At 42.4% G+C, this 15510-nt stretch overlaps 1 protein-coding gene across 1 annotated transcript in view; it reads left to right on the forward strand.

Annotated features, from left to right (window-relative positions):
* The window catches only part of LOC117475539 (cullin-associated NEDD8-dissociated protein 1-like), a 46445-nt gene extending 32440 nt beyond the window's left edge, over positions 1-14005 (forward strand). Inside the window, exons 6-10 of the mRNA XM_034121816.1 lie at positions 977-1129; positions 5678-5884; positions 12299-12356; positions 12950-13148; positions 13918-14005. Of these exons, the coding sequence (XP_033977707.1) occupies positions 977-1129; positions 5678-5884; positions 12299-12356; positions 12950-13020 (489 nt within the window). The 3' untranslated portion in view covers positions 13021-13148; positions 13918-14005. The remainder of the gene's footprint in view (positions 1-976; positions 1130-5677; positions 5885-12298; positions 12357-12949; positions 13149-13917) is intronic.
* The last annotated feature ends 1505 nt before the right edge of the window (positions 14006-15510 follow it).

Raw genomic sequence — 15510 nt, forward strand, 5'->3', positions numbered from 1 at the left:
ATTACAAGTCGTTAAATTAGTCGTTAGTCGCTTTTGACAAAAATAAGTAGCCGGAGGGTTTGGAAAGCCGCCGAATTTAACGAGAAAGTCGCCAAGTGGCAACACTGCTAGTGGGTTGCCAGGTTTGCGCGCACGGTGCTATAATCACCCAATCACGTTTCGAAACAACGAAATGTAATATCTCAATACAAAAACAAACGCAAATATTTCATTTTAAAAAAGTCAAGTCCTTTCAAGTCATCTGTCTCAAGCTTAAGTCAAGTCTCAAGTCATGAATACCAAGTCAAAGTCAAGTCAAGTCTTTTATCAATGTTAGTCAAGCAAGTCTCAAGTCCAAAAATATGCGACTCGAGTCCGACTCGAGTCAAGTCATGTGACTCGAGTCCCCACCTCTGCCCTCTCCACACCTCTCCCTCCACCAGCAACGCTTAGCTGTCCACTCTTCCTGTCCATATGGGAAGGGTGCACACATACAAATGACACAAAGACATCTTAAGGGCAAACCATACTTGTCTATGTTTTAGATTACCAAAAAACTAAAAATGTAGCTTACAATGTGTTATTTACATGTGTAAGTGTTGTTACAGTATGTAGTGTCTCTACTTTAAAGAGTCATGTCCTGCTGATGTTCCAGCAGATTCTGCAGAATCTGCTGGAACACCTCGTTTTTTTTGATCTGGTGTTCAAAAAGGAGTCTCTCTGTTTCACTCCGATGACCTTAGAGCAGGTTTTAACATGTTGTTCAGGCTGTTCCTGTCTTTCAGTGTCAGGCTATGGAACCAGCAGATAAAAGAAAAACAAATAAGGCTCTCAATGAATGCTTGGTAAAAACAAAACGTTTCTAGGTGTCTGAGCACCACACTTCTAACGCTGGTCAGAAGCACAGTGTATCCTAATCCATCTCGTTTCCACCTCCTAATGCGCTCACGATCTGGTGCCCAGAGTCCGCTAAACAGATGTGCTCGTCCCCCTGCAGGTGCTGCTCCCCCCGGTGGTCTCCTGTGTGGAGGACTCCTTCTATAAGATCACCTCAGAGGCTCTGCTGGTGGTCCTGCAGCTGGTGAGAGTGATGAGGCCTCAAGGACCCTCAGCAGGGGGGGGATTCGACCCCAAACCCTTCGTCAGAGAGGTGAGGAGGGGTTTACAGAGGGAGCAGGGTATAAATAAGAGCCTGTGGTCGACTGATCTGAGTGGGATGTAAGAGGTCTGAGATGCATGAAGGGTTCAAGGTTCAAGGTTCTTTATTGTCAATCTGACATAGCTACAGAGTAATTATGCAGTTGAAAATCTTATGTCACAGGCTTCTCCAACAATGCAACATAATAACATAACATAATAACAATAAGAGCAAGAGCAATACAAAAATAATAATAGTTATAAAAATGAAATAAAGTTATGATGTGGAATAGTGCAGTATGAGTCTATATACAAGTTATTGGAATGATATATATATATTAGGTATTAGATACATACTACTGAGTAGCAGTTGAATGTTTGAAGTTGTTTCAACAGTTCAATTTTTTAACAGTCTCACTGCCCGCGGGAAGAAACTGTCTCCGAATCTTCTTGTCCTTGCCAGGATGCTGCGGTAACGTCTGCCAGACGGCAACAGAAAGAACAGTTTGTGGCTGGGGTGATGGGGGTCTTTGATAATCCGTAGTGATTTCTTCCTGAGCCGCTGGGAGTAAAGGTCCTCCATGGATGGCAGCTCCGTCCTGGTGATGTGCTGTGCAGTTTTCACCACCCTCTGTAAAGCCTTACGATCGAGGTCGGTGCAGCTGCCGTACCAGGCCGTCATGCTGCCAGTGAGGATACTCTCTATCGTGCACCTGTAGAAGTTGCAGAGTATCCTGGAATCCATTTTGAACCTCCTCAACCTGCGGAGGAAGAAGAGCCGCTGTCGAGCTTTCTTAGTGATGGTGGTGGTGTGAAGAGACCATGTCAGGTCCTCAGTGATGTGGACCCCAAGGAACCTGAAACTTTTGACTCTCTCCACCGTAGTCCCATTGATGGCGATGGGGGCGTGTCCCTCTCCCTGCTGCTTCCTGTAGTCCACAATCAGCTCCTTTGTTTTGCTGATGTTGAGATGGAGGTTGTTCTCCTGGCACCAAGATGTCAGGTTTTCGACCTCCTCTCTGTACGCCGTCTCGTCATCGTCTGTGATCTGGCCGATGACGGTCGTGTCATCAGCAAACTTCACGATGGTGTTGGAGCTGTGTGTGGCCACGCAGTCGTGGGTGAACAGGGAGTAGAGGAGAGGGCTGAGCACGCAGCCTTGAGGGGCACCGGTGTTGAGAATCAGGGTGGAGGATGTGATATTTCCCACCCGCACTGCCTGGGGTCTGCCCGTCAGGAAGTTCAGGATCCAGTCGCAGAGGGCGCTGTTGAGTCCGAGGTCTCTGAGCTTGATGGCCAGCTTGGAGGGCACAATGGTGTTGAATGCTGAACTGTAGTCAATGAACAGCATTCTCACATATGTGTTCCTCTTCTTCGGGTCCAGGTGTGAGAGGGCAGTGTGGAGGGTGAGGGCTATGGCGTCGTCTGTGGACCTGTTTGCTCTGTAGGCAAACTGCAGGGGGTCCAGAGATTCAGGGAGGGAGGAGGTGATGAATAATTTGACTAACCGCTCAAAGCACTTCATTATGATGGAGGTGAGTGCTACTGGGCGGTAGTCGTTGGGGCAGGTGATGATTGTCTTTTTGGGGACAGAAATGATGGTGGAGTGTTTAAGACATGTGGGGACTACAGACTGCAGCAGGGACCTGTTGAAGATGTCTGTGAACACCTCTGCCAGCTGAACTGCACACACCCCGAGAACACGGCCAGGGATGCCATCAGGTCCAGGAGCCTTGTGTGGGTTAACCCTTTTAAAGGATTTACACACATCTGCCCTATTTAAAACAAAAGGGCAGTGTAGCTCCTGGTCCCTCTGTACCTCCACAGCCCGGCTGCTCTCGAAGCGTGCAAAAAAACTGTTTAGCTCATCTGGGAGAGATGCGCACGCAGACACTCCCGCAGCACCCCCCGCTGCTCCTTTGTAGTCAGTCATTGTCCTTAGTCCCGCCCACATATTCCTAGTGTTACAGCCTTTGAAGTCAGATTCCACCTTCTCTTTGTACTGTCTCTTTGCATTTTTTATTGCTCTCCGGAGATCATACCTAGACTTCCTGTACTCCTCCAAATCTCCCGCTGTGTGCGCGAGAGTGCGCGCTTTCAGTTTGCCGCGCACCTCACCGTTTACCCAGGGCTTTTGATTTGGGAATGTCCGTACAGAAACCTTCGGGACCACGTCATCGATGCATTTCCCAATGTAGCACAGCCATGTAGGGCCTTGTGAGTAACAAACGGTAGCCTGAACACTACTCTGTGTTCTACAGTGATGTGAGGATATGTGTGATGTGGTATCTACGACTGAATTATTAAGCGTTTTTCCAGAGGTGCGGGCGGTACAGGGCTTCTTGGTTGAAAGAGGAGAAAAAAGGCAGAAAGCACTGCAACATGCTGCTTTATTTGGAGCTCAAATCTTGTAAGATCTTTTATAAATATTGGGATAACTACATGCACAATGTGTTGTTATGTTTCCGACAATTCACCACAGTAGAGATGACGCCTGAGCAATAATCAATGTGACTCTCGGCTGCCTGCAGTTCGAGCTGTTCCTGGGTCTGTTTCCTTTGTAGCTGATAAATACATATCTGTTATGAACTGAAGCTTTAAGAGAGGTATTTTAAATGTTGTCTTACAATGGGGTGGCTTTGAATCCCTGATGGTGGCAATGAGATGATCCCAATCAGTATTTGCTTCAGAGTCAGGTGGGCAGTCTTCATCGGCGCTGGATCCATCGCTGCTAGACGCCGTTTCAGGAATGTAGTCTTTATCACTGACGGAACCTTCATTACTGGAAAGGCAGATGTCCTTCATCTTTAAAAAATAAATAAAGGAACACCAAGTTTGCATTTTTTTCATTATCCAAAGAAATCAGATATTTATATAAACACATGACGTACCGGTGACTCGTTGTTCTTGATGAAGCAGGTTTTGTGCCATGAGGTTGAACAAACTAAAAACACAATTACACAAGAAAAATGTACTGGTAACATTTCTTGAGCATTATTTTAACATTTAATCACTGTGCGTTTCACTATATAACAAAGAAGAAAGTAAGTCATTTAGAATCTAAGTTAAGTATTTGAAATTAAGTTTGTTTTATCGAAATGTTTATCATCTCAGAGTAAAAAATAAAACGGTGTTGTTTGACAGGTACTTACATTTACACGTAAAACCAATCCATTTGAGGCTTGAGACAGGTCCTCTGCAATCATGACAATTATCCAAAGAGGAAATAACTGCACTGGTGAGTTCATGATGACACTGTGGATCAAACATTCAACATAAACAAAATAAATATATATGTTATTTTAAGTGTGTTTGAGTGTGAAATGTGACCCAGATACTTTTAGGACATAATCCTTATGACAATGAAAAACAATAAGGTTGTCTGCTTGGACACCTATTTTATAAAAAACACAAATTGTACTCTTCATTTTGAAAAACTCTTATTAGCATCTGACTAAGAGCAGTTGAAGTAGTATTGAAAGTATGTCCTGCCTAAATTGTGTATCTTAGGTCAAGGCGTCATCAACGCTAACAAGCTGACAGATATCCAACTTGTTTGCCATATATGTGACAAAGATTCCTCCCTTTACCAGTGTGTGAAAAAACAATGGTGATAGAGTATTATGAAGTACAACTTGCCATTTTGGTTCGTGGGGACAACGGAGGATCTCTCTCGGGCTCAGGGTTAGAAGCTACTTCCCAGGGAGCCTGAAATTGTAGCACAAACAAAAGACACTGTTGTCACCGTGGTAGTGGTTTGATCTGACTTGTGTCCTGCAAAGGTTTAACAGTTATGGAGGATACACATTGTATCATGCAGCCAACCACACAAATGTCACATGTTTTTCTCTCTGAAAGCTATACCTGTATATGTTTAAACGTCATTATCTCATGATATCTTGAGGATTAGTTAACTAACAAAGGTTAACTATTTTTATAACCCGAGGCCTTCTCTGCACTTCCTATACCCTCGGTGTCAGCACACTAAAAATGAATACATCTATTGATAATTCACAACGACCATTGTCTCTCTAACTGTGTGTGACCCAACTCAGTAACACACATCATATGGAATACCATGTGATCATTAATAAATATCAGAAATACGCTGTATTAAACATTCTGCCATAACAGCTTCACTGTAAACCAGGGGTCTCAAACTCAAGGCCCGGGGGCCAAATCCGGCCCGCGATTTCATTTTATGTGGCCTCGCAAGAGCTTGCAAAGAATATAATACGTTTATTATACGGTTACAGAAGCAGGTTGCCCATAAACTACATGTCCCACAATGCATCTCGTTTTGTGACATGCGCACTGAAGAGACTTGCAATTATTTGCCCTGGACTTCTGCTTTCAGACGTAGTCAATTACTAAGTTATTATCCTATCCGATAATAATCCAATTCAGAGGCAATAATGTAATATAATACATTATTTTATATATATATTATATATTTATATAGTTACAACCGGCCCTTTGAGTGCAACCTTTATGCTAATGTGACCCGCGATGAAATTGAGTTTGACACCCCTGCTGTAAACATTTCTTCCTCCTCTCTCAGATCGACCTGTCCTCCATCCTGCCGGAGACGCTCTCAGTTTTGGGATCTTTCCTCCGAAAGAACGAGCGAGTTCTGAAGCTCGGGACGCTGGCCTGTCTCACCTCGATCATCACGCATCAGGCTGCAAACATCAAACCTGCCGCGCTGGAACCGGTCCTGAGCGAGCTGCCGGGTCTGGTGGATGAGAGCGACATGCACGTATCACAGGTACACACACACACACACACACACACACACACACACACACACACACACACACACACACCACACACACACACACACACACACACACACACACACACACACACACACACACACACACACACACACACAAGGACATGTTCTGCTGTATTTAGGTGTATATCAGTATGTAGTGTCTCTACTTTAAAGAGTCCTCTCCTGCTGATTTTCAGGGAGGCGTGTGACGCAGTGGGTTGTCCGTAGGTGTTCGGATCAGGGGGTCACAGGTTCAAACCCCACTGCAGTCAGCATGTCGTCGTGTCCCTGGGCAAGACACTTCACCCCAAATTGCTCCTGTGGGGATTGCCCACAGTATTGAGTATATAAGTCGCTTTGGATAAAAGCGTCTAACAAGTGACATGTAATGTGTATTTCAGTTTGTAGTGTCTCTACTTTAAAGAGTACTCTCCTGCTGATGTTCAGGTGTATATCAGTATGTAGTGTCTCTAATTTAAAGAGTCCTCTCCTGCTGATGTTCAGGTGTATTTCAGTATGTAGTGTCTCTACTTTAAAGAGTACTCTCCTGCTGATGTTCAGGTGTATATCAGTATGTATTGTCTCTACTTTAAAGAGTCCTCTCCTGCTGATGTTCAGGTGTATATCAGTATGTAGTGTCTCTACTTTAAAGAGTCCTCTCCTGCTGATGTTCAGGTGTATATCAGTATGTAGTGTCTCTACTTTAAAGAGTCCTCTCCTGCTGATGTTCAGGTGTATATCAGTATGTAGTGTCTCTACTTTAAAGAGTCCTCTCCTGCTGATGTTCAGATGTATATCAGTATGTAGTGTCTCTACTTTAAAGAGTCCTCTCCTGCTGATGTTCAGGTGTATATCAGTATGTAGTGTCTCTACTTTAAAGAGTCCTCTCCTGCTGATGTTCAGGTGTATATCAGTATGTAGTGTCTCTACTTTAAAGAGTCCTCTCCTGCTGATGTTCAGGTGTATATCAGTATGTAGTGTCTCTACTTTAAAGAGTCCTCTCCTGCTGATGTTCAGGTGTATATCAGTATGTAGTGTCTCTACTTTAAAGAGTCCTCTCCTGCTGATGTTCAGGTGTATATCAGTATGTAGTGTATCTACTTTAAAGAGTCCTCTCCTGCTGATGTTCAGGTGTATATCAGTATGTAGTGTCTCTACTTTAAAGAGTCCTCTCCTGCTGATGTCCAGGTGTATATCAGTATGTAGTGTCTCTACTTTAAAGAGTCCTCTCCTGTTGATGTTCAGGTGTATATCAGTATGTAGTGTCTCTACTTTAAAGAGTCCTCTCCTGCTGATGTTCAGGTGTATATCAGTATTTAGTGTCTCTACTTTAAAGAGTCCTCTCCTGCTGATGTTCAGGTGTATATCAGTATGTAGTGCCTCTACTTTAAAGAGTCCTCTCCTGCTGATGTGCAGGTGTATATCAGTATGTAGTGTCTCTACTTTAAAGAGTCCTCTCCTGCTGATGTTCAGGTGTATATCAGTATGTAGTGTCTCTACTTTAAAGAGTCCTCTCCTGCTGATGTTCAGGTGTATATCAGTATGTAGTGTCTCTACTTTAAAGAGTCCTCTCCTGCTGATGTTCAGGTGTATATCAGTATGTAGTGCCTCTACTTTAAAGAGTCCTCTCCTGCTGATGTTCAGGTGTATATCAGTATGTAGTGTCTCTACTTTAAAGAGTCCTCTCCTGCTGATGTCCAGGTGTATATCAGTATGTAGTGTCTCTACTTTAAAGAGTCCTCTCCTGTTGATGTTCAGGTGTATATCAGTATGTAGTGTATCTACTTTAAAGAGTCCTCTCCTGCTGATGTTCAGGTGTATATCAGTATGTAGTGTCTCTACTTTAAAGAGTCCTCTCCTGCTGATGTCCAGGTGTATATCAGTATGTAGTGTCTCTACTTTAAAGAGTCCTCTCCTGTTGATGTTCAGGTGTATATCAGTATGTAGTGTCTCTACTTTAAAGAGTCCTCTCCTGTTGATGTTCAGGTGTATATCAGTATGTAGTGTCTCTACTTTAAAGAGTCCTCTCCTGCTGATGTTCAGGTGTATATCAGTATTTAGTGTCTCTACTTTAAAGAGTCCTCTCCTGCTGATGTTCATTTGTATATCAGTATGTAGTGCCTCTACTTTAAAGAGTCCTCTCCTGCTGATGTTCAGGTGTATATCAGTATGTAGTGTCTCTACTTTAAAGAGTCCTCTCCTGCTGATGTTCAGGTGTATATCAGTATGTAGTGTCTCTACTTTAAAGAGTCCTCTCCTGCTGATGTTCAGATGTATATCAGTATGTAGTGTCTCTACTTTAAAGAGTCCTCTCCTGCTGATGTTCAGGTGTATATCAGTATGTAGTGTCTCTACTTTAAAGAGTCCTCTCCTGCTGATGTTCAGATGTATATCAGTATGTAGTGTCTCTACTTTAAAGAGTCCTCTCCTGCTGATGTTCAGGTGTATATCAGTATGTAGTGTCTCTACTTTAAAGAGTCCTCTCCTGCTGATGTTCAGGTGTATATCAGTATGTAGTGTCTCTACTTTAAAGAGTCCTCTCCTGCTGATGTTCAGGTGTATATCAGTATGTAGTGTCTCTACTTTAAAGAGTCCTCTCCTGCTGATGTTCAGGTGTATATCAGTATGTAGTGTCTCAGTGTGCAGAGTGCAGACGAACACAAGTATATGCGCTCTTTCCTTCTCTCTCCACTGCTCTCCTCCTTTCCTCAAGGCTCCCTGCCTGAACTCCCATTATCAAGCAGCCAGCAGCAGCCAGCGACTCTCGAGTGCGACACACGAGCATGATGGCTGAGAGAAAGAGGAGAGTCGTGTGGAGCTATTTCACAACTGGCAATGAAAACTCACCTCAGAGCCGCAAGTAATTGCCGCCAGGAAATTGTCGACGGGAGGGGTGTGTGTGTGTGTGTGTGTGTGTGTGTGTGTGTGTGTGTGTGTGTGTGTGTGTGTGTGTGTGTGTGTGTGTGTGTGTGTGTGTGTGTGTGTGTGTGTGTGTGTGTGTGTGTGTGTGTGCGTGCGCGTGTGTGCATATATTTATCTTCTTAATTCTGTAAATCCATGTTGCACAGTGTTATTTTTTGCTCCTTGCTTTAAAAAAACAAAACAACGTATTCTTCTCTCTGTGTTTTTGAATGCACCATTTACACTAAAGCACGTTTTATTTATTAGTTTTTTCTCATGGCTATTATTATAAAACCAAACATGTACACTTAAGGCAGTTTTTGTAGCGCATTACGGAAAGGATTTGAGCCCTTACTCACACATCGATGGTGTGTTACAGCTACTTGCAACCAATACTCACACTAACATGAAACCAGAAAACACCAAAGCTGTTTAAACTGTTGCCATGGTGATGGAGGAATGGGAGGGTGTGGGGGAGTAGGCAATGTCTCTACTGGGAGCACTGGAGGAGTCTCTCCCAGTGCGATGCTTTACTGCTGCTCACATCACAGCGATGTCAGAAGAAGTGTTTGAGCAGAGTGGCGATGGTGACGTGAGTTCAAGGTCCCCTATTATAATATTTCTCATCAATATATCACAGGTCTCAGATATATACAGAGCCTGTCTCTGATTGGCTAAAACACCAAACAGATCATTGCAGCATCCCATAATCCCCTCTGTTTCAGCCCTGTTTCAAAAGTGCTGATTCTCTGTCTGTTACTTTAGATGAAAATAAGGAGCCCCTCCCCACGCCCCTCTGAGAGATATTTGGTTAAAAAGAACACAATGGTGCTCTAGGAGGAGATTCAGATAATAAGGTGGGGGGGGGTTACCTTGGTTGGTGATTGGCTAATGGTTACACAAGCCAACACATCGTTATGACATCATAAAGTGGCCAAAATCTGATCAGCTCATTTTCAGACAGGTTTTTATAGAAATGGATCAGGACAAAAAGAGAGAGAATCTTTGTTCCTGAAACTTTCAGAGTCTCTTTCCACAGAGGGGACACATGTTGATGAAGAAGAGACATGAAGAAGAGGGGACACATGTTGATGTAGAAGAGACATGAAGAAGAGGGGACACATGTTGATGAAGAAGAGACATGAAGAAGAGGGGACACATGTTGATGTAGAAGAGACATGAAGAAGAGGGGACACATGTTGATGAAGAAGAGACATGAAGAAGAGGGGACACATGTTGATGAAGAAGAGACATGAAGAAGAGGGGACACATGTTGATGTAGAAGAGACATGAGGAAGAGGGGACACATGTTGATGTAGAAGAGACATGAAGAAGAGACGACACATGTTGATGTAGAAGAGACATGAAGAAGAGGGGACACATGTTGATGTAGAAGAGACATGAAGAAGAGGGGACACATGTTGATGTAGAAGAGACATGAAGAAGAGGGGACACATGTTGATGTAGAAGAGACATGAAGAAGAGGGGACACATGTTGATGTAGAAGAGACATGAAGAAGAGGATTTTTCATAATAAAGGACCTTTAAATCTTCTACAGTAAATACAGAAACATCATCATAATAATGTTTTATATACTTAATTCATATTTTATAAAGCCTTAATTCTACACCTTAAGGACTTATTCGTAATTGTAGTTTTGTGTAGTTATGCTTTTAATGTAGCACGCCACGAAATAAGACATTTTAAGACTTTTAAAATCTGCAGGTCTGAAGTCTGTGTGTGATTGAAGTTTTTGGAACCTTTAAATGAAATGAATAAAGTTAGTAGTCTCTAATAATAATCCGTACAAAATCCAGTTTTAAAAATTATTTTGAGGTACCTGGCACTTTGTATCTTTCTCCAAAACTGGAGCTAAACAATTGGTTTTCCACAGTTTTGCATTAAAACCACTACTTTGTGATTTATAACAACTTAGGTTCCTTTCCTTAATTGTTTCCTTTACTCTCCGCTTTCCTGTTTCCTTCCTTCCTTCCCTAACTTACTCTCCCCTCTCCCACTCTCTGTAGTACCCAAAGAAAATGTGTTTCCAGTTGATCAGCGTGATATTTAGTTTCAGAAAACACAGAAGCAGCCTCTGGGTTGTGTGTGTGTGTGTGTGTGTGTGTGTGTGTGTGTGTGTGTGTGTGTGTGTGTGTGTGTGTGTGTGTGTGTGTGTGTGTGTGTGTGTGTGTGTGTGTGTGTGTGTGTGTGTGTGTGTGTGTGTGTGTGTGTGTGTGTGTGTGTGTGTGTGTGTGTGTGTGTGTGTGTGTGTGTGTGTGATAACAGATGCATGCTGCCCGGGGAGCAGCGGAGCCACACGTTATGTTCGGAGAATCCATCCTTCCTCTTACAGGTCAACAATAATTGCAAAACTCAGGGAGGCATGAAGGCCTAATGAATGCTTAGAGAGCTTCATAACACATCACGGCTATTATACTTCACACACAGACACAGACACACACACAGACACACACACAGACACAGACACACACACACACACACACACACACACACACACGCACACACGCACACACACAGACACAGACACACAGACACACACACAGACACAGACACACACACACACACACACACACACAAACTGCTAACAGCATCCTGACACACTCCCCTACTTTGATCGCACGCTTGTTTCATTACGTTAGTGCACCGTTAGACGTATCGATGTGGACAGATATAGGTAAGTGTGTGTGTGTGTGTGTGTGTGTGTGTGTGTGTGTGTGTGTGTGTGTGTGTGTGTGTGTGTGTGTGTGTGTGTGTGTGTGTGTGTGACATTAATAGGATGATTGACATGTATGTTTTTTATGTGTGTATGTAACTTGATTACTTGCTTCCTTGCATTTTTCTCACACACGTAATTTGTTGCTTTAAGATTGTCAGTGACGTTCGTTGCAAATTGACATGCAAAGTATGTGTGTGTAAGTCTGTTTGTGTGTGTTTGTGAGGTTGTGGGTTTCCATGGCGACGTGGTGCATGCAGTAAACGCTGTGTCTGCTTGTGGCAATGTTAATTCAACTAATATGGCTGAGTGGAGAAACACATCCAGCCTACTGATGAGGAGGAGGATCTGAAACACAGAGGAAGGGCAGGACACAAGGCTGCAAGGAAGGAGGGGATAAGGAAGCATGAGGAGGAAATGAAGTGTGCAGGGTGAGACGGGAACACATTAAAATAAAACACCTGAAGTACAAACTCAGCAACATGACTGAGCTCGGTGTGTTTTTACTCCAAAAATGCAATTTCCTGCACAGCCAGTATTCAGTGCATGTGACTGAAATGTATTAATTGCATACAGGGTGACATATGTGATGGATACACACTGTGTTTCAGGATTAAATCCCTCCATACTAGTTGTTAACACACATGGTGGTGTTAGGCGTGCAGATACAGGTCCTTGAAACAAATCATGTTTTTTGGTTCAATTTCAAAACTGTGGAGGAAGTTCTTAAGAGAAAATGATTTTTAATGATTTCATTTGTCTTTCACAGGCTGAGCGGTGCTCTGGTCAGTTTCCACAGCGCTCTGCTCTCCAGTCTGCTCCCTCAGGTAACACATATATAACAAAAGACAAGAGGGAATATCATATCAAATGATATATGATCAAATCAGAATATTAGTAGCAATAATAGTTTTTTTGATCATATTATTATATGTTATTTTATTGTATTTATTTGTATCAATCATAGTTAATTAAGTTATATTATAATGAACTGAAAACCTAGCCATGCAATAAAGTCATTAGGATAAGGAAAAAAGTCAAAGTCAACTTTATTGTCAATCTTTCAGTTTGTGTGTACAGACAGAGAGATCGAAATACCGTTTCCCACAATACAGAATACTATAACAAAGATATATAAAAATATGTATAAAATATGTATATCCTATATATACACAATCAACAGACACATTTATACATATGCACACATTAAGATAAAAGCACAACAATCAATATATACAAAATAACAGTCACTTCAATATCTTTGGGAATGTACAAAAACAAAGTTTAGTATCTGAAAACAAAGAGTAAGCATCTCAAAATAGTGATGTTTTAATGAACTGCCTACCCACGTTGCATATTGGTTGTGAGTTAAAATAGACACCCTTCAGATAAACCTAATATCCATCCATCCCTCCGTCAGCTGACCAGCTCCAGGATGGCGGTGAGGAAGCGCTCCATCTTGGCTCTGGGTCACCTGGTTCCCTGCTGTAGCCCCGCCCTCTTCTCCCAGCTGACTGAACACCTGACCAATGAGCTCGCAAAGGCCCCGCCCGTTTCCATGGCGAGGACGTACATCCAGTGCCTAGCAACCGTCAGTCGTCAGGGCGGCCATCGAGTCGGTGAGATCTGCTGCCACGCTCACGTGATACTAGATTTAAGGACAACACATTGGTTTCCTGACTGAGGAAGGCCATCTCTGCACGTAGAGTAACAAAATAAAATGAAGACATTTAGATTTGTTGCCTTGTGATGAAAGACAAAGAGAATATTCTGGTCATTTCAATTAGAAAAGTTTAAACAATGAGTTATTATCTCAAAATAATGACATGGTATCTTGGTAATGATGAAATACCTCAAACCTAATGACACAGTATCTGAAAATAGTGACTTAGTATCTAAGAAATAATGACTTAGTATCTTAAATGAATGAGTTAATATGCTAAAATAATGATTAGATATCTAAAAATAATTGTTTAGCTTCTCAAAATTATCATGAGACATTTCTCAATAATGACTCAGTAGTCTAAAGTACAGAACGCTTTTGCATAATGATTTTAAAGTATCTTTTTCAATCACACGGCTAAGTTATCATCTTTTTCCCCCGTACCTTTTGGATATCAGTTTCCATCTCGATTACTAACATACTTTTATTTTGAAAAGATCTTCATTTTGACATTTTCATTCTCAATTTACGAAAAAAGAACACATCTAGAAACTCATAAGCTTTGGTGTGTGTGTGTGTGTGTGTGTGTGTGTGTGTGTGTGTGTGTGTGTGTGTGTGTGTGTGTGTGTGTGTGTGTGTGTGTTGTGTGTGTGTGTTGTGTGTGTGTGTGTGTGTGTGTGTGTGTGTGTGTGTGTGTGTGTGTGTGTGTGTAGGTGAACATTTAGAAAAGTTAATCCCGATGGTGTTGAAGTTCACGGACGTGGAGGACGACGAGCTGAGAGAGTACTGTTTCCAGGCCTTTGAAGCCTTTATACGCAGGTACACACACACACACACACACACACACACACACACACACACACACACACACACACAGACACCTTCATGTTGTTGTTTCCGTTGATTGACAGCTGTCCAAAGGAGATGTCCCCACATGTTGCCACGGTGACAAAGCTTTGCCTTAAGTTCATGACCTTTGACCCGAACTACAACTATGACGATGAAGAGGAGGAGGAAGACAGCATGGACGTGGAGGAAGGGCTGGAGGAAGGTGTGTGTTCATTTATGTTTTGTGCTGATTCAAATACTGCTGGGTATTACTAAAACTGAAATAAAAACTGTTTCTCGATTTATAAGTATGTTGCATTTAACTGATGAAAGAATATTTAATGTACTTACCATATATACATGTATGATTACAAAAGACTAACATCAGTACAATGTTTTCAGTAAAGAGCTTATAAGCTAAATATTATATTAATTTGTTTTTATTTTGATAACTTTTAATTAGGGCTGTCAAGTTAACGCGTTAATAACGCGTTAACGCAAAAAAAAATTAACGCCACTAATTATTTTAACGCGATTAACGCATGTGTATTTTTTGTCCTCGGCCGCCGTAGTTTCAGAGCGCATCGAGTTTAAAATACCATCTACAAGCTGATGCTGACAGCCCCGCTCCTGCCGCCCGCTTGTGGCAGACCACACTTCCACGCTCACCGGCAGGCCCGGACTGGCCATCGGGAGGACCGGGAGGGTGTGTGTATGTGTGGCGCGAGCGAAGCACAACTTACGTGTTGTTGTTAGCATCTGGTGCTAGCTAGCTGAGCTAACGGATATAAGGAGCTGTTTCAATGAAAACAGAGGAGCGACATTTCGCCGACAACTGCGCCGAGCACTTGACTTTATGCAGGTAGCCAGACAGCACACTCAGCACGGATAGTGCGCGCAACACAGCTCATACACACAGGCATATATGCCTTGAGCTGCACATAGCTCCAACACACACACACACACACACACACACACACACACACACACACACACACACACACACACACACACACACACACACACACACACACACACACACACACACACACACACACACATTATTGTATGAGAGAGGTTCCAGGTTGAATTGAGGCGAATATTTGTAATGTTCAGAGGTTGTTGTGTTTAATATTCATGAGAATATTTGTCATTGTTCAAATGATAATAAACAAACATATAAAGCATAGTTGTCCACTCATATGTTGATAAGAGTATTAAAAACTTGAAAAATATCCCTCTAAGGTACATTTAGAACAGATAAAAAATGTGCGATTAATTTGCGATTAATCGCGATTAACTATGGACAATCATGCGATTAATCGCGATTAAATATTTTAATCGACTGACAGCCCTAGTTTTAATACAAGTTTGACAGTAATCCGTGTTCAGTCGTGTCTTGAGGTTATATTTGACTGAGGACTCAGTTTGAATGATTTGTTAGAAAATCAATTGTTACCTTATTTACTTTACTTAGTAACTTGTAATCT

This window comes from Trematomus bernacchii, unplaced genomic scaffold (assembly GCF_902827165.1).
Source record: "Trematomus bernacchii unplaced genomic scaffold, fTreBer1.1, whole genome shotgun sequence".
NCBI classification, from domain to species: Eukaryota; Metazoa; Chordata; class Actinopteri; order Perciformes; family Nototheniidae; genus Trematomus; species Trematomus bernacchii.